Genomic DNA, 19,657 nt, shown 5'->3' with positions numbered 1-19,657 from the left:
ATCGGATTTGCAGATTGATTCTGTGGTTACTGAGAAATTTCCTCATCTTCAAAAAGGCTGCTCTTAATTGCTCTATTCTTGATCGAATTTCGGATTTATATCCAAACTCCTAAATATTTCGTTTTGTCCACTTGTTCGATATCTTCAGATGATAAAGATATTATCATTTGTCAAAGTTTTCATCCTAATAAAAATATTTAAAAATATTTTTAAAAAATATATTACTTGGACCATTTTCCTGGTAACACCTCCATGGCTTCTAAAAATTGCAAGCCAGAGGGATGCTGAAGCAAAGAAGACAAGAGGGAATTCTAAAACTTGCAATTTTAACTATTTATAATGGGAAATAAGCCACAATATTATTAAAAAATGATTTTTTATTAACGCTTCGACGCCTAAATCGGGTGCCGTTGTCAAAATACAAAATACTATTAACATAAACAAAAATGTTGTTGCTTAGTAAAAAAAAATTCTTCTAATAATTTATTTAATTTGACTCATTTATATCGGCAATTCAAATACATATGATACATTTTAAAGTAGAAAACTTTAAAATGATATTGCCAATATTTATGAGTTGCGTTCCTGGGACGACTTTACTGAAAGATAGTTCATTCGATTACATGAAATCAACTCCAACTCAAGAATATCCGTCACAAAAAAAATCATAGCATGTGCTCTGTCTTTAAAAAGACAACCACATGCAACGGTGACATTAAAATTCTCGCGTTAGAGATCTCATAGTAAATCACGAGGGAAAACCAGGAAAAACCTCGTGATACTATCCCGACATCGTAAGTATTTGGTCTTACATTTAATTTACTCTCAAAATTAATACCAAATTCTGACTTTACTATAATTTTGTTAAAATTATAAATATCAATAATACATGGATATATAAGTAATACTAAAATATAAAATATGTACTAACTCGACTATTGACTTACTAATTGTGGTATTTTCTTTCTATTGACTTCCTCTTTCAGTATGGGTATCCACATCCTACTGCATTCCACCGAGGAATTTGCGACACAATTGGTTTCGTTTAGCATAATTAGAGCCGCTTCTTTGATTTTTCTCTTTTTACTATCTGTTTCTTTCAGGACTATACTTGAATCTCTGATTGAAATATCAATACCATACATAAAAGGACTATCCGAGAAACTTAAAACAATAGGAAATAAATTCAACATTTCAACAACATACAAAACAACCAACACATTGAGATCTATTCTATCTAAAACTAAACCTAACAATGAACAAGAAAGGACAAAGAATTGTATTTATAAAATACGTTGTGAATGCGAACAGTTTTATATAGGTGAAACATCAAGACCATTAAACGTTAGAATAAGTGAACATCAATCTTATATTAAAAATAGAGAATTTGATAGATCTCAAATATGTCAACACGCATGGGATAATGAACATAGAGTTCAGTGGAGAGATTCAAGTATAGTCCTGAAAGAAACAGATAGTAAAAAGAGAAAAATCAAAGAAGCGGCTCTAATTATGCTAAACGAAACCAATTGTGTCGCAAATTCCTCGGTGGAATGCAGTAGGATGTGGATACCCATACTGAAAGAGGAACTCAATAGAAAGAAAATACCACAATTAGTAAGTCAATAGTCGAGTTAGTACATATTTTATATTTTAGTATTACTTATATATCCATGTATTATTGATATTATTTATAATTTAAACAAAATTATAGTAAAGTCAGAATTTGGTATTAATTTTGAGAGTAAATTAAATGTAAGACCAAATACTTACGATGTCGGGATAGTATCACGAGGTTTTTCCTGGTTTTCCCTCGTGATTTACTATGAGATCTCTAACGCGAGAATTTTAATGTCACCGTTGCATGTGGTTGTCTTTTTAAAGACAGATCACATGCTATGATTTGTTTTGTGACGGATAGTCTTGAGTTGGGGTTGATTTCATGTAATCGAATGAACTATCTTTCAGTAAAGTCGTCCCAGGAACGCAACTCATAAATATTGGCAATATCATTTTAAAGCCTTCTACTTTAAAATGTATAATATATGTCTGAATTGGCGATATAAATGAGTCAGATTAAATAAATTATTAGAAGAATTTTTTTTTACTAAGCAACAACATTTTTGTTTATGTTAATAGTATTTTGTATTTTGACAACGGCACCCGATTTGGGCGTCGAAACGTTAATAAAAATCATTTTTTAATAATATTGTGGCTTATTTCCCATTATAAATAGTTAAAATTGTAAAAATGCCACAAGTAAATAGCTTCAGAACAACACTAAAACTTGCAATTTACGACCCCGTCTGTTCAGCGTGATAAAAAAAACGGAAAATGGACCTATGTTACTTAAGGAGTAATAATAATATAAAATCAAAATGTATACCATTTTTACGCACCTACTACCATCACGTCAGTTGAAATGCGGGGACTAATAGAGTCGAAAATTTCAACTTAGGACAGAGATAGCAACTTATGCATTCTCTGAATAACCACTAAAAAGTGGTGAAATCGTCGATAAGAGTGCTGGTTGCGCTCTCTGAACTAAGTAAAAATTAAGACAGTTTTGGCTTCGCATTGCAACTGAATAAAAATGGTACACATTTTTGAAGTTATACTTCTTTACAATCGAGAGTGAAATTTTATAATTCCCTGGCGCATGCGCACACAGACAGTATGTAGTTCGTTGCTAATCTTTCAAGATAGGTATGTATATATCAGCGCAAATAAGTCATTAAAAGAATATATTAGTGTTTTAGTAAATGTATTATTTATTATTATAATTTTTGTGTCTAAGGATTTGTCTTCCTCGGTAGTAAGACAATAAAATATCTAGGTATAACATTTTTATACTTCACTTGATCTATTTGTCACCGTGTTGTGTAATTATATCCGAGACGTCACTTACAAAGGTCTCGATAGCTTGGTTAGTAGAGCATTGGACCAGAGATCGAGAGGTCCCGGGTTCCAATCCAGGATGATTCATTTTTTTTTTAATTTTTGGTTGTTTTAATAAACATTTTTTGAAAGTGGTAGGTAAGAAAGTTAGTTTAATATTTAAATAAAATACAACTAACCTGTTAAGTATATTATTACTTATTTCGTTGAAATTATATAATAGAAGTATAACTTCTTACGTGCGTACAAAGTACACACACATTCTTTTTATTTTATATCATCATTCATCATTTGTATTATACCCGTACCAAGTATTTAAGAGACTAATTAATATTCAGTTCAGCTTGGTGTACCTTTTCAGAAGCAACCATGACTTTTATGCACCATGCGACCAGTTCTGGGAACTATAAGACTCCGCACGATTCTTATGTTCAAAAGAAGCAATTGCGTAGCGACTGGTTTCGAAGGCTAATGTAGCCAAAGAGCTCACCAGCCTCTATACTCACTAAAGGGACCGTGTCAACATGAATGTATGTATATTCCTCCATATTATTTTAAATTTTTGGGGAGTGTCAGTACTAAGCCAATTCACAACCGACCATCAGATAGGAGGCTAGTAGTGCGAGATTTAGTGTTCTGTCGACACGACAACTGTTATATTCCAGATTCAATCAATACCCGACAACAAGGCTATCTCCAGATGGGAGGGTCACGTTAACCATTGAAACGAGGACGATAAACCGGATAAACTACCCCATCTAATTGAAACACCATTCGAAAATAGTACTTCAATCATCCATGATAGCTATCTCGCCCTGGCCTAGTTCAGTCTCCCAAGGTGTGTGTTCGTCTTGTCCTAATCTTAAATATGAACTATGAAAATTCAGAATGGAAGCAAACAAAACGATATTTCAACTAATCATGTTTATTGTTCTGTTCAATAAAGATATAATAAAAATATGACTTATTAATTAAATGCATTAACAAATAATATATTCAAATTCTTGCCAAAAACTAACAATTCTTGTAAAAGGCTTATTAATTTAAAAAGCCCCTAAAAGGGTTACAAATATAAAAACAAAACGTTTTCGCTCTGTAACAAGAGCATCATCTGTGTTACAAGAACATGCTGAGCCGCCCAAAATACTAAGGTTAAAACCTTTTAAAAGTAGACTAAATGTCTTATAAAAGTGTATACATAATTAAATCGAAAGGATGGATAGTATCGGACGCTGATGTAGCATCTTAATATCTATGCATTTAAAAAAGTGTTTGAACAAGGTTTAAAAAGTTCGGAATCATAAGCATGATCTAAGCTAAAAAAATATGGCGTAACGTCAGACAATTGTGACAAGTGCGCCACTGGAATTACCAGCTGAGTTGTGATTTTCCTACTATTCACTCATTCACTCTCATTCTCTGGTCTACCGCCCTGCCCCTGCCCTGGAAAGAATACAGATACGATAACGGTAGCCGGTGCCGGTAAGCCGGTGCGATAGCGATATATTAGAAGTTAGAAGCTGTGGTTTGTGGTTCAATCAGTTCATTTAATTGACCAAATAATCGTGTAAAGAAATTTTAAAGTCAGGTAAATATTGGAATATAAATATATTATCTAGAGATAGGATATTTATTTAAGCAAATATATTATTCATTTTCTCAAATTTGATAAGAAGGAATGGTATTTCTACCAACTTACAGAATAGATAAAAGTTGGGTTTTGCGGTGGACTGTTACCAGAGGCGTCTCGTTCAAAAAATCTTAGGAACCACAACTATGCAAAAAATCTTTTATAGTCGGTTCGCTAAACTCAGACACAACTGGCTAGCAGTGGCGACGCGTGACTTTTTCTAAAGTGTTACCAAAACCAGATATTAAATATATACCAGATATATTATATATTATCTATACAGTGCTAGTCAAAAGTCCGTACCCCCCTCGTATCTTTTGAACGGTTATACCTATAATAGTGAAATTTGGAAGGAGGAAATAAACGAACGTAAGCTTCTTAACTAGTTATGACAGGTGACGCAATAGTGACAGATGACGTTACAGAGCCACTGTGACCGATAATTTTAAATAGTACCTTACGGCAAGTGATACCTCGTTTGAAAGGTATTTAAAATATCTATTCAGTTATACTATTTTTTTTGGGTTTAGGTTGATTTTGATTTTGGTGAATAAATTAAATAAATATAATATTGTAGTTTCGAATTTAATTAATAAAAATTCAAATGTCCGCCTATGGATTTCTTGTCAAAAAAGTTGACGTTTTTTAATTCTCTAGTAGTTTTTACGTCAACGTCAACCTGTTTGACAAGTAATCATAGGCGGAATTTTGAATTTTTATTAATTAAATGCGAAACTACGATTTTATATTTATTTCATTTATTCATCAAAATTATCTTAAACTCAAATAAAATTAGTATGACTGAATAGGTATTTTCAATACCTTTCAAACGAGGTATCACTTGCCATAAGGTCCCATTTAAAATTATCGGTCACAGTGGCTCTGTAACGTCATCTGTCACTATTATGTCACCCGTCATGACTAATTAAGAAGCTTACGTCCGTTTATTTCCTCCCTCCAAATTTCACTATTATAGGTATAACCGTTCAAAAGATACGAGGGGGGGTACGGACTTTTGACTAGCACTGTATGTATAATGTATTTTATAAATATTTTTATATATACAGTGTTCCCATACATCAAAGTTTGTTCGACTAGACACCGTGAATTTTCAGCTTGCTATTAATCAACTTTTTTTTGGTACGCGCGATCCAGGTCTATTATAAAAATAGATGAAATAAAATTAAAAAATTAAAAATTTAAGAAATTATATAAAGTATCTACAAACTAAAAACATATTTGTTGTTTTTAGGTAAAATATGTATTATATCACCTTTATACTTTATTAAAAAATCCAAATTGTATAATTAGTATACTAATTCATTCATTTGTCACATTCATTTGTCATTTTTAGCCTAAAATATTAAATAATTTTTATTTTATTGATTATACACTACAATGTACTGTATAATCAATATTATTATATGTCATATTATAATAATGTTGTTGTTAATTAATATATTTCGACATGTAATTAAAATCGATTAATATGATTTATGTAGGATAAAAAGGTATAGATATATTATCTGTATAATAAGCAAGTACAGTTACAAGTTATAAACTAATAATTAATAATGCATATTATGGAATAATCGAATCCAAAGGGCCGGTACGGTTAACTAACCGGAGTTTAATCGAGAAAATACCGGCCCTAAGAATAACAGACTTCATAAATGGAATTATAATTATTACCTGTAATTAGAATAATAATTCAAATTGCATTTATTAAGTCTGATATTCTTACGGTCGGTATTTTCTGTCCCGATAGACACCGGCCCTACCTAGCGTCACCAAATTAAAATTTGGTAACACCAATACGCGGTTTCAGAGCCATCGTCCCCGCAAAATTTTCAGAGACGATCCAGTCAAAGATCCTACTATCGTTGCCACTCGCAGAAGTGGTAAACGGCGCGGCGCACGGTAAGGGCACAGTATAATAAATATGGAACCTCTTTATACTGTGGTAAGGGCGTATTATAATAACGTGCAACCGATTTTACATAAACTCGCTGATATTTTCGTGCGTCTAGTTGGCTATTTTACTGAATTAGGTGGATACTATTAACAAATATTTCTATTTTTAAAAAATATAAATGGAATTATTTCATAGTAATCATAAAATATTTATTTACAAATTTGAACTGTTACCAATGGTAACAATGGTTACATGGACACTTCGCCAGTGCTGGCTAGTGATTTTAGTAGGTAATTTTTTTTGTGTTTTGCCAATTTTGCTAAAATTGGCAAAATTAGTTACTAAAATCAGCCAGTTGTGTCTGAGTTTAGCGAACCGACTATATAAATGTCAGTATTATAGGTGGGAAAATTCGCTATTTTTTAGAAGTTACAGAATGCAAGTCACAGAATAGAAGTCATTGTGACAAATAACAAATGGTTTTTAGCGGCAGTTCAGTTCGCCGTTTTCTGGCTTCGATGAACGGTAATGTAATGTATTGTAAGATTGTGACATTGTTATACAATTATTATATACAGTGAGGACGTTTGACTTGGAATAAATTCGTTTTCTCGAGAATGAGTAACTTTGGAGAGAAATCTAAAAACAGGTCGATTTTTATTTTTAAATTATGATTTTTTGGCATATATATCATACTAGTGACGTCATCTATCTGGGCGTGATGACGTAATCGATGATTTTTTTAAACGAGAGTAGGGGTCGTCTGATAGCTCATTTGAAAGGTTATTTAATTCTCTATTCAGTTATATAATTATTAATTAATTATTCTTCTTTTAAAAATTTGCGGTTTTTATTCCAACTTTTTCGTCTTTAATTTTTAAGCATTTTTGACACTAGATTATTAAATTATGAGTATTGTAGTAGGTACTAAAAGTTATAGCCCGGGAGGTACTGTCAAATTTGACCGGAGCATTTGAGCATGGCTGTTTTTTATATTTAATTCCAAAGCTTATTAACAAATGATGTGTCAGCTGACCCAAAACCGGAACTCTTAGGCAAGAAAAGATAAAATTGGAAAGTAGATGGAAAAACCCTACATCTTATAATATGTCAAATATTTATCTCCGTGACTTATATCCATACTGGCTTAGTGGTTAGGATACCTGGCTCCTAGCTTTCACCCAGGCGAGTCAGGTTCGATTCCCGGCGTCGGAAATCTTTTCAACGAAAACTTTTCGTTTATAAATTAGCAAAGTCTGTGTGTTATTGCGTCGCCGCTCCTACAATACTTAGAGCAGATTTTTCGATGGATCCTTATGTAGTTTTGTCTTCTGAAAACGGCATTTCGATATCTCTAACCGTCTTCGAGATAATCGACCTTAAAGTCTAAAATGTGACGTCACAATCCTTTTATTTTCCGTCGACACACTAAACGTCAGCTGAAATAGTTTATAGTAAGTAGGCTAGTTTTTTTAATCTGAATTTGTTAAGCAAAGCATAGGTTATTTATATTTGAGTTTGACATTTCGTGAATGTCAAACTAAATTTTAAATTAAGTATTAATAAAATATCAATGACATTTGATAGTGAATTTAATTATTATATAAAATAAATAAGATGTTCAAAAATACAATTTGAGTATAATATTTTGAAAGCAATAATTTATTAACTTTAAAAATGTTTATACGAGTAGACGGCCTCCCCTTTAATGGGACTACGTAATGATAAATGGACTGTTCCATTTGTTATGAAATGAAAATTGTTATTATAGTCGGTTCGCTAAACTCAGACACAACTGGCTAGTGATTTTAGTAGGTAATTTTTTTGTTTTTTGCCAAAATTGGCAAAATTACTAATTATTTAGGAATTATTAACTATTTAGTAATTATTTTTTTGTCGAATTGGCAAAATTACTGACTAAAATCACTAGCCAGTTGTGTCTGAGTTTAGCGAACCGAATATATGAAATGTTGTTTGGAATAAAAAATTATGGTCTTATATGTGCAATTACATCCTTCTAATGGAAAAAATATTTGAAGATTATTCTCAAATTATGAATACCAACATTTTCATTTATAACTCTTTTATTTTTAATTTGACGAAGAAAAGTTATTCTTCATAAAAAGCTCTTCATGGTGTAAGATTTATGATGCAACCATCATATATATCAAATTTTATTAATTTCATACGAGGTATATAAAGAATATGAATTTCGATCAAGAGTAAAGTACCTTTATAATTCACAACATTTAAATTAGAATGATATAATTGCACATTAAAACATAATTTTTAATTCTGCACAACTTTTCATAATAGCAAATTTTCCATATTATGAATTAAAATACGTAAATAAACAAAGTTTTCGTTATGATAATGCTCGCATTTTCAGCTTGTTTGTTTTTAAAATTGACATTTTGATTTAAAAAATAATTGTTTTTTATATTGCCACGTTTTTATTATTAATACGACACAATATAAAAAATATTATAAAAACAATTATTTTTCAAATCAACAACAAAAAATATTTACGACGCCGGGAATCGAACCCGACTCGCCTGGGTGAAATCTAGGAGCCAGGTATCCTAACCACTGACCCATTATATATTATGTAAGTCACGAAGATACATATTTGACATATAAGTTGTAGGGTTTTTCCATCTACTTTCAAATTTTATCTTTTCTTGCCTAAAATCCCCGGCTTTGGGCCAGCTGACACATCATTTGTTAATAAGCTTTGGAACACCTAACTAAATAAAACGAAAACAGCCTGCTAAAATGCTCCGGTCAAATTTGACACTACCTACCGGGCTATTACTCTTGCTGTAAGTTGGTAAAATACACTGTTTTATTTTGAAAATGGTTTTCAATTTTTTTTTAATTCAAAAAACGAAAAATTTTTAAATTGATTTTTTTAGAAATTGGTGTATCCTACCGACTTGTGAAGTCGGTAGTGTAAAGACAAAAAAATCGATTGATCTCTGAAAGATAAATAGGCGTACAAGTTTTGGTTTTTCTAAATAGAATTGGTCTGGAGGTATTACTGACTACAAGAGGCGCCATCTGCAAAGAGTCTAGCTCTCTTAGGAAGCATTTTCGGCAGTGGCGGCCGGTCAGGGTCGGCAGTGCCGACCCACACATTTATGGACACATTGTAGATTTTCTAAATATTTCATTTAATCAGAGTTGATGATATTTGTTTCTGTAAAATAAAAAAAATCTGTGAGATAATACAGACTGAATTTTATTCATTGTTTTTAAAAGAATTCGATCAATCCGATATGTTAAGTGATCCCTACGCGTAAGAAACTTTTCAAATTAATAATCCCAGCCATGCATCTGATTGCGATTGTGTGAATTATTCTTTTTTATAAGATCTGCTTCGACAGGGACGGCAAGCCGTCCCTAGATTTACGATTTACTTGAAAGAAGCGCTGTGGAATATTAGCCGACAGGCAACCAATTATACATTTCAACACAATTTCACCCGTATTTGAATGGCAGAGTCCGGCAGATACCAATCTGCCGATCGGTGATGGGCAGACGTGATGGGCAGACACCAGCAGCAGGCAAGCAGGCAAGCCACGTACCCTGCTAATAATGCGCTCGGGATGACATTAATTATGAAATAAAGTAGCTTTTGGAATTTAAATCTCGGTTAGTTTTCACTGTAGCAGATTTTCGTAAACAGCTTTTGGAAGTTTTTAATTTTATTAATAATAGCGACAATTTTGCAAGTGATGGTATCTCGATCCGTGAAGCAATCGGTTTGAAAACTTTACTAAATGATTATTCTTTTAATATTTTTTTACATATTTTTAAGAAAGTGTTTACCCAAACTGATGTGATATTCAATGTTGTTCAAAATCAGTCAACTGACATTATTTATTCCATGAATAGAATAACAAAGCTGGTAAAAAATATCAGAGATAGTAATTTTCAATATATACGCTGTGAGCTCGTACGTAGAGGGGATATTTACAAATTCGCGAGCGCCAGTAGTGGCAAGTCTGTAAACGTTTACCGGAAATTTGACAAAAATGTCAAAGTCATTAATTTAAAATTAAAAGTAAAAACATTAATTATAAAAAATATTAGTTGGTCAAAGCTGTGGTATATATTTTTACCTTAAATATACTTACGTTTTAAATACTGAATTTAAGTTTGTTTAATGTTCCGTAATATCGTTGATTGAAATAAACGGTAATATTAGCGCCATCTACACGATAATTGTGAAAGTATCCGAAGTAAGAAATTAATATTTTATCAATAGAACGTCAAAATGATTAGCAAAATCTTAAAAAAATCGAGTACAATTTAATTAATTTTTTGCGTTGTAAATATTAAGCGATAACAATTAAATAATAAATTTAAAAATTACCGGTGAAAGTTGAATTAGTAATCCGCCAGGAGCGACACCAGCGAAGCTCAGAGCCTATACGCAGTGACGTTTTGGATTCGCTTGATATTTCCGAACACCCCCAAAAAATACAAAAGTATGACACACATCTCGAAAAACAAGTATATTATTTTGAAATTTTTGATACTATTATTACTTGTGCAAATAGATACTCATTTTTTCAAATTTTGAAGATTTGCAAATTTTTGAAGATTTGCAAAAATTTAAAAGTTACGCCAAAGAAATTTCAAAATATCTATTAGAAAAGTGTATTAAAACTATCCATCATTCTTTAATCAAATAAACTAAAAAAATTAATTAAAAGTTTTATATGCTGATCCAAATATTTTCGGAAGATGGGATAAGTTACAAAATATGTATAATTTTATACAGTACGTACCTAAATCGTTCAGCTGGACATAGGGAACATACATTGTATATATTTTAAATACATACATATACTACATTCGCTCTCGCGAGATTTTTTTTGACACTGACGTTAGTAATTTCTTTTTTGAAAAATTCAGTTGTCAGAAGTGACTGGAAATTACTACAAAACCAACGCACCTACTCATATCCAATATTATTAATAGTAAACAGACATAAAAATAACATAAACCTTACGCCAATCAATATTTATTTATTTAAACCATTATAATGTATTGATAGCAAATGAGAAAATTATTTATTGTACAAAATAAAAATATTTTGTAGAAATAAACTTCACAAAATTTTATGAGATTAGTAGACACTCCCACTATTTCTAATAATTCTTCTTTTTTAATGAAAGATTAAGTTGATTTGAGTTGATTTTAGCAGTTAATAGTGTGAGGTAGGAATTTTTGTGTTGTATGTTTCCTATTCCGAATGTCTCAAAAAAAATCTCGCGAGAGCGAATGTAGTATACATTGTATTATATTGAGTTAATTGTGGCAACTGAGCTCTCTCGATGATAATTTCATTGTTAGAATTAAGGGGCATTAACCTCAAAATTGACAACTCATTTCGACTAACACAAATAAACGTCAAAATATGACAATGTAGTTGCTTAATATTTTTTGCCTAAGGGAATGGGAAAACTGTTTAGTTTTGAAATTTTTTTTTAAATGAAAAATATTTTAAAAATTAAAGTAAAATTATTAACTCATTATTCATAAACTTTGTTTTTGATTTATTTATGGATAGCCTTGTTTCAAAATTCACTCATTCTATTAGTTCTAACAGCTCTGTTGAACCAAAAACTCGTACTCGAACAAAAGCTTCAACTAACACAGGTTAGCGCAGTTGCCACAATTCTCTGAATGTATATTCCCTATGTCCAGCTGAACGATTTACGTACTGTATACTGCAATTCATTGCAACAAACTCATAGAGAAATAAAAACAAGTTTTTATTTCTCTATGCAACAAACTGTTCCCGAAATTAATAAATTATTATCATGAATTCTCTCATTGCTACCAACTTTTGCCTTAAATGAACGGGATTTCCCTTGTCTCAAAAGTGTCAAAACGTATTGTCAAAATACCATGAAACAAAAGAGAATGTCAAGTTTTTCAATAGAAAAAAACTATTAAAATCTCTCCAACACATTAATAAATTTTACGATGATGTTATAACTAATTTTGCTACGTCCAAATAACATAGACTAAAGTTAATTTATAAACATGTTTAGGTTCTAAATCTATGTGAAAAAGCAAAAAACAAAAAAATACAAAAAAAATAAAAAAAAAACAAAAACCAAAAAATAATTGATGGATTCGACCGTTACTTGATGGAAGTTCATTTTATCTCACAATAAAACACTGAAAAACGTTTGTTTTTCTATACTTCCACAAAATTTATTACAACTATGTTATTACTACAGCTGTTTCGGCAAAGTGCCTTTCTCAAGTGATATATTTTACAATGTGTTTGCCTTTTTAAGTCTTTAACTGAAGAGGTTGAGGAGTGGGGAGCTGTTTGTCTCGAGTTGGTCATTCAGAATTATATCTGTATTTTTCAATTTATTAATTTCCATTGATTCTAAAAGTGATAGCTTAAGGCCTTTATTTTGAATATGTAGAATTTGAAACTCTTCATTGAAAGAATGATTATGATCTAGAAGGTGAAGTGCGTATGTAGAAGTGTCTGTTTTTCTATTGTTGAAAGCCCTTTTGTGTTCTGCTATCCGTTTGTCAAAAGTTCTCCAGTTTGACCGATGTAAGTTTTCGGACAGTCACCACAAGTTAGTTTGTACACACCACTCTGTAGTTGCTTTCTCTTTCGGCTTTTATTGTTTTTAATATGTTTGCTTAAGTTGTTGTTAGTTCTGAAAGCTGGTGTTATTCCTTTAACAACAAAAATAGCCAGATACATAAAAAAGAAAGGAATAACACCAGCTTTCAGAACTAACAACAACTTAAGCAAACATATTAAAAACAATAAAAGCCGAAAGAGAAAGCAACTACAGAGTGGTGTGTACAAACTAACTTGTGGTGACTGTCCGAAAACTTACATCGGTCAAACTGGCAGAACTTTTGACAAACGGATAGCAGAACACAAAAGGGCTTTCAACAATAGAAAAACAGACACTTCTACATACGCACTTCACCTTCTAGATCATAATCATTCTTTCAATGAAGAGTTTCAAATTCTACATATTCAAAATAAAGGCCTTAAGCTATCACTTTTAGAATCAATGGAAATTAATAAATTGAAAAATACAGATATAATTCTGAATGACCAACTCGAGACAAACAGCTCCCCACTCCTCAACCTCTTCAGTTAAAGACTTAAAAAGGCAAACACATTGTAAAATATATCACTTGAGAAAGGCACTTTGCCGAAACAGCTGTAGTAATAACATAGTTGTAATAAATTTTGTGGAAGTATAGAAAAACAAACGTTTTTCAGTGTTTTATTGTGAGATAAAAACCAAAAATCTTCTATGATGATTGAAGCCTTTTAATTAGATGGTATACCTATCTGAGGAGACAAAAACCTTGGCGACCCTGTTTCTAAAGCCACGAGGCGCCACTGATTTTCGGACTAGGTGAATTGGATTAAATCGTCTTAAAATTATCAGTAGTAATTGCACAAGAGCTCTAAAATTATTGAATTTTTCTCGAGTGACACTCTGACAGTTTTAATTTCACGAGCCGAAGGCGAGTGAAAGTATGTCAAAGTGTCAGGAGGGCAAAAATTCTATATTAATTTTAGAGATCGAGTGCAATTTGTTGCGATTATTTCATGAATAAAACTGTTCAAAACCAAAATTTTATTGTAATTTATTTATGTAAGTACAAATTAGTACAATTAAACAAACAGTTGTTATAAATATTAATTTGACGGTTGAAAGTCATCACGTTTATAATTTTTAAAACATTAATTGTCATTAACGTCACTGAATGTATTTTTTCGTAGCAACGAAGGGCATCTGACGTAATATACTTGACGACGGGAAATTATCAAAAATGATCTATTTAATTTAGATTTCTGTAGCTTTCTATTGGTCAGAATTTCCTATGAATGAAATAATCTGAGGAATCTTCAGTCTTCGTTTGTCAGGAGAGTTTATGAACACCCTGTATAAATGCTTCATGTAGAAGTTGCACTTCTAGCAAGGGCATTTAAAATCGTTACTCTTATCAATTCTGTGTTATCTGGAAATGTACCTAAATTAGCACAGAACAATGAATCACGTTATCAATTGAATGATATTTTTATTTACTAACCATTTAATATATAATCAGTCTTCCCTGAACTTAAATAATATAATACTCAAATATTCTAAATAAACTTAATAACAGAATAGCATTTATTAAAAAAGTGTTTTTCCAGTTTCTATTAAAATGGAGCCAATACTGTTAATTCATGGCGGTGCTGGAGATATTCCCGATTCTAGAAATGAAGGCAAAATCCAAGGGCTTAGAAAGTCTATGGAAATTGGATTTAAAATCTTGAAAGAGGGTGGTAGTGCTTTGGACGCTGTTGAGCAGGCTGTAAGATATATGGAGAACGATGAAAATTTCAACGCAGGTAAGGAAATATATACACTAATTTTGTTTTATTTATTGGAAGAATTTTGCAGTTACCGTTAATAATCTGAATTTTGAGTCATTTGGTCATGAAACATCAATAACAATAATTGTTAAGGTAGTTAATAGTCAAGCAACCCTGTTATCAGCTTAAAATTGTTACTATAACATAATAACTTACGACGCACCCTGGTATGTCAGTAATCACACTATTCACAATGATCTGAATATTCCCTTTGTAAGAGATGTAATACAACTGACAGCGATCAACCATGAAAGAACAAGACACCACGACAACGAACTGATTGAACGGCCGCATATGAAATGCCTCCCGAAAAAGGGTTTCTTACCTGTCACTAAAAAGGTCACATACGAATTGCCTCCCAAGCTTTAAATAAATTACATGCTTCTAATCTTTATGTGAAGGTGCGACGTTGCCACATCTTCGTCCCTTTGTGAATTTTTGGCAAAATTGGTATTTTGTTATTTAATTTATTTTATTTTCAACCTTTATTGTATGTGTACTACATTCGCTCTCGCGAGGGAAACGTACAACACAAAAATTCCTACCTCACACTATTAACTGCTAAAATCAACTCAAATCAACTTAATCTTTCATTAAAAAAAAAGAAGAATTATTAGAAATAGTGGGAGTGTCTACTAATCTCATAAAATTTTGTGAAGTTTATTTCTACAAAATATTTTTATTTTGTACAATAAATAATTTTCTCATTTGCTATCAATACATTATAATGGTTTAAATAAATAAATATTGATTGGCGTACGGTTTATGTTATTTTTATGTCTGTTTACTATTAATAATATTGGATATGAGCAGGTGCGTTGGTTTTGTAGTAATTTCCAGTCACTTCTGACAACTGCATTTTTCAAAAAAGAAATTACTAACGCCAGTGTCAAAAAAAATCTCGCGAGAGCGAATGTAGTTAATGTAGTTAAACATTATTGACACTAGGCGGTATTTATAAATTTCAACTAACTTCATATGTAATTAGTTTTATAACCATTTTAGTATATTTTATAATAACCATTATTTTTTGTTATTAATAATTTAACAAAAAATGCAAAAACATAATAAGTATTTTATAGATTTATTAAAAATAACATCACAAAAAACTTATTTGTAAAATATTACAAAATGTGTATAGAAATATAAAATTACAAAATATTTTTCCTAAATTTATATGATACTACTTTGACAAATTCTAATCTATTTATTTTACATTCTCTTAATTCTAAATTTTTTTCATTCAGATTATTTTTTAATGATTTTAACTTCCAATCGTATAGTAAGATATTTGATCACGTGTTTAATTCTGTCCAATCAGATTAAAATTATACTGAGAATTATCTACTGTAGAAAATTACCGATAGAATTTTTTTTAAGTAGATTGTTTCTGTTTAATAGCAACCAGTTTCTTAGTTTTGACAACTGTCACATTTAAGAAAATATCCATAATATACGTATTAAAAAATAATCTCACGAATATCACACGACAGTAAGAATAAATAAGAAAATAATGCTTCATTTTTACTCAAATTTGTTGTCATTGGGCAATAGCCACTCGAGCCCTGCGGGCTCTCGTGTCTATTGCCAGACAACAAATTTTCGAAAAACTGTCGCATTATTTTCAATTTATTCTCACTCTCTTGTGATATTATACCCGAAAATTTATTTTTGCTGACTTTCCACAACAATTTTTTTTTGGTGTCGAAACAGAATTCATTTTAATATAGTATTCAGTATTTGAAATTGTAAAATTATGTATATCAATAAAATTATTAATGTTAGGATGAGGGCAGTACAAAGAAGAATTATACTTGGAATGAAAACTTTCGCATGGGTTTGTGGTTCTTTGTAAGGATGAAGAGTGTTCAGTCCAAAGATGTGGAAGAAATGTCGAATTTTCAGATATGTAATTATCAACAAGAAAATCACAAAACTAGGTGACTCTTTCATCGACTGGTTTAATTTCTGCCAAATCTATAGCAAAAAAATCGCTAACATCTTCAGGATGTAAGAATGAACGACCAAAAATATAAATAAAAAAATCCGTAATTTCGGTTGAGTCAACACCTTTTTTCTGGTATTTTGGAGCCAATCCCAGTGCTTAAACCTTTCTATACCATGCCTGACCCAAATGAAAACGACATCGATGAAGATATGCTTCAGGAAATGCCATACGAATACCATTATGAATAGAAATTTCAAAGTCTGAAGTTATTACTCTAGGGGATACAGGATAATTAATTTTAAAACATTCTTCTAAGATATGTATGTATATTTAAAAGCGAGATAATATGAAGATGACTTTTTATCTTGAATTAAACAAAAGACAAGAGGAATATAATGTCCATTTTTCAAGCCATGTATACTAAAAACAATTGAGTGAAAAAACGAGGACAGTATTCAAAAGTTCCATCAAAAACATACCAATTGGAAACAGTCGAAGGAAAACGAAGATTTGAAAAACATGTCAATATAACAATATGATTTCTTTGTCATTTTTAATTATAAAATTTGTATTTCTATTTGTAATAATAGAAGATGAATCAAGAGCTTTATGAAATTCAGATATATTTTTGGGAAGTTTAATTAAAGAATTTGTGGTTCTATTTGCCAATAAAGAATTTGGCCAACATTTTTTGAAAACCGAATGTAAAACCATCAATTGATAGTAAAGGTCTGACCTTTTGACTGGCATTTATCGTTGATTCCATTATTTCGGATGTTATGACTAAAGACTGGATTATATGCAAAATGCATATGCATATATATGCTGCATATTTCTCATGTTTTTCATAAATGCATATGCCTTGCATATTTGGAGATTTAAGAGCATATAAATGCATATTTTGATGGGAATTTACTCTACCCCATTTAAAAATAAGGTATATATTAGTAACATCAACATCCATTAAAATAAAATGTGAAAGTAAATATTTTGCTGTTAAGCTCCTTTGTTGTTGTACCCATAAACATAATGGGCGTTATTTATAGCTGCAGGTATCATTATCCGGATATTTAAGATTTATAGACTTCTCAGAATTTACAAATTACCTAAGTAAATACCGATTATATTTTGAATAACATTACAAATATTACCTGTACTTTCTGCTGGTGTCGGCCAACTATGAATTATTCTGGGAAAACCAACCAAAACGAAATTTTAAGGCAGCGTTGCCAATTTAGCTTATTTTATGCTAGATTTGGCATATTTTTGTGTTGTTTAGCTTATTTATTTCTTGTTTAGCATATAGCATATTTTCTAGCATATTAAATAATATAAAAATTATTTAGTAAAAATCGAAAATCTTCTAATTCAGAACAAATTTTTATGTTGGCCTTACAATTACTAAAACAACTTAGGAACTCTCTCACAGGAACTTGAAACTGATATCAGTGAGTCAAATCTGATTCCTAACAAAAAATGTTTAACCATTCACACATACACACCTACATCAGCAAATCCCTTCGCCTTCAATAATGTTTATATTAGTACTTATGTCTGTGGACCATGAGATTACTATTAACTACAGGATCATGTTTCAGCATTTTTTAAAACAAATAATTTATCTGTACTGGGTTATGCTTGCTATAGGGATTTTTTATTAGTTGATAATGGAATACCTACTGTTGAACTGATCATTCCATCATTCTTGTGAGGTTTGGCAAATACTATATTGGTCGAGTTGGCAACACTGTTTTAAGGGTAGGATAGATTATTTTATTTTATGAATGGTTAGTCTTAAATCAATCGCCGATTATTCAACTTTTGTGATTGCAAGTTATTGACTATACTGTGTAAAAAAATCATTTTATTATTATTGTGAAAATGCCTAAAGTAGCAAGGGAAAAATCAAGTCTTCTCAGAAGTTGGATTGGAAGTAACAATCATCTAAAAGTTATCGACAGTGAAAGTATGTTTTGCACCATTTGTGATAAAAAGGTAAGTTCTCCACTTCAATAGATTTTTAAACTTATCAAACTTCTTTGCACATCTATGTGTCTGTCTATTCTAAAATGACAAACCGTCCCATTTCTTCAAAAACTGTTTTTTAAAGTTCGCAACGGTTTGGCTTATACAGAGCGAGGTGTTGAGAGTGGCCCACCCTGTATACTACGGTACACTGACTGTACTTTATTGTTTGACGATTTCAATTTCACTTTGAGAAATAAAAAAAAATTGGGGGAGGTTTAAAAAGTTTGATCATTTTAATGTAGGTATCTATTTACGAAAACATCTAAAACATCATTATCATTATATTCCAGATTCCATGTCAAAAGAAATTCCAAGTAGTTCAACACATAAAAACTTCACTTCACCAAACTAAGCTATCAAAAAATGATAATAAACCTCGCCAGCAGATTCTACAGAACAGTTTGCAGATTCAGAATACGTCAGTTGGGCAAGAAACCTTTGCAAAGGATTTATGCCATTTTTTTTTGAACTGCAATATCCCTCTGCACAAGTTAGAACATAAATCGTGTCAAAACTTTTTAAAAACTTATTGCAAGATTAAAGATAAACCAGCTCAAATACCAAGTTCTTCAACTCTTCGGAAAAAATATGTCAGTGCATGTTACAAAGATGTGATGACGAGTATTAAAAATCAGTTAAAAGCCGATTATCTTTGGATTTCCGTCGACGAAACAACGGATACAAAGGGTCGACAAATTGCGAATCTAATTGTTGGAGTTCTTAACGACTCTGGCGATTTTAAAAACTCATACTTAATTAGTGTAAAATGTTTGGAAAAAACAAACTATGCTACAATAGCTA

At 31.0% G+C, this 19,657-nt stretch overlaps 1 protein-coding gene and 1 long non-coding RNA gene across 2 annotated transcripts in view; one reads left to right on the top strand and one right to left on the bottom strand.

The window, feature by feature from the left end:
- Nucleotides 1-4,318: 4,318 nt before the first annotated feature.
- Nucleotides 4,319-19,657, top strand: part of LOC126887203 (isoaspartyl peptidase/L-asparaginase) — a 42,679-nt gene continuing 27,340 nt past the window's right edge. The window contains exons 1-2 of the mRNA XM_050654601.1: nt 4,319-4,486; nt 14,659-14,856. Of these exons, the coding sequence (XP_050510558.1) occupies nt 14,670-14,856 (187 nt within the window). The 5' untranslated portion in view covers nt 4,319-4,486; nt 14,659-14,669. The remainder of the gene's footprint in view (nt 4,487-14,658; nt 14,857-19,657) is intronic.
- LOC126887204 (uncharacterized) lies at nt 14,089-15,175 on the bottom strand. Its single transcript, XR_007698981.1, has 2 exons — nt 15,044-15,175; nt 14,089-14,480 (listed from the first exon to the last, which is right to left on the bottom strand). It is a non-coding gene; the product is annotated as an uncharacterized LOC126887204 (long non-coding RNA).

Source organism: Diabrotica virgifera, chromosome 6, assembly GCF_917563875.1.
Source record: "Diabrotica virgifera virgifera chromosome 6, PGI_DIABVI_V3a".
NCBI classification, from domain to species: domain Eukaryota; kingdom Metazoa; phylum Arthropoda; class Insecta; order Coleoptera; family Chrysomelidae; genus Diabrotica; species Diabrotica virgifera.
Note: the sequence above shows the minus strand (reverse complement) of the source record. Positions and strands in the feature narration are given on the sequence as shown.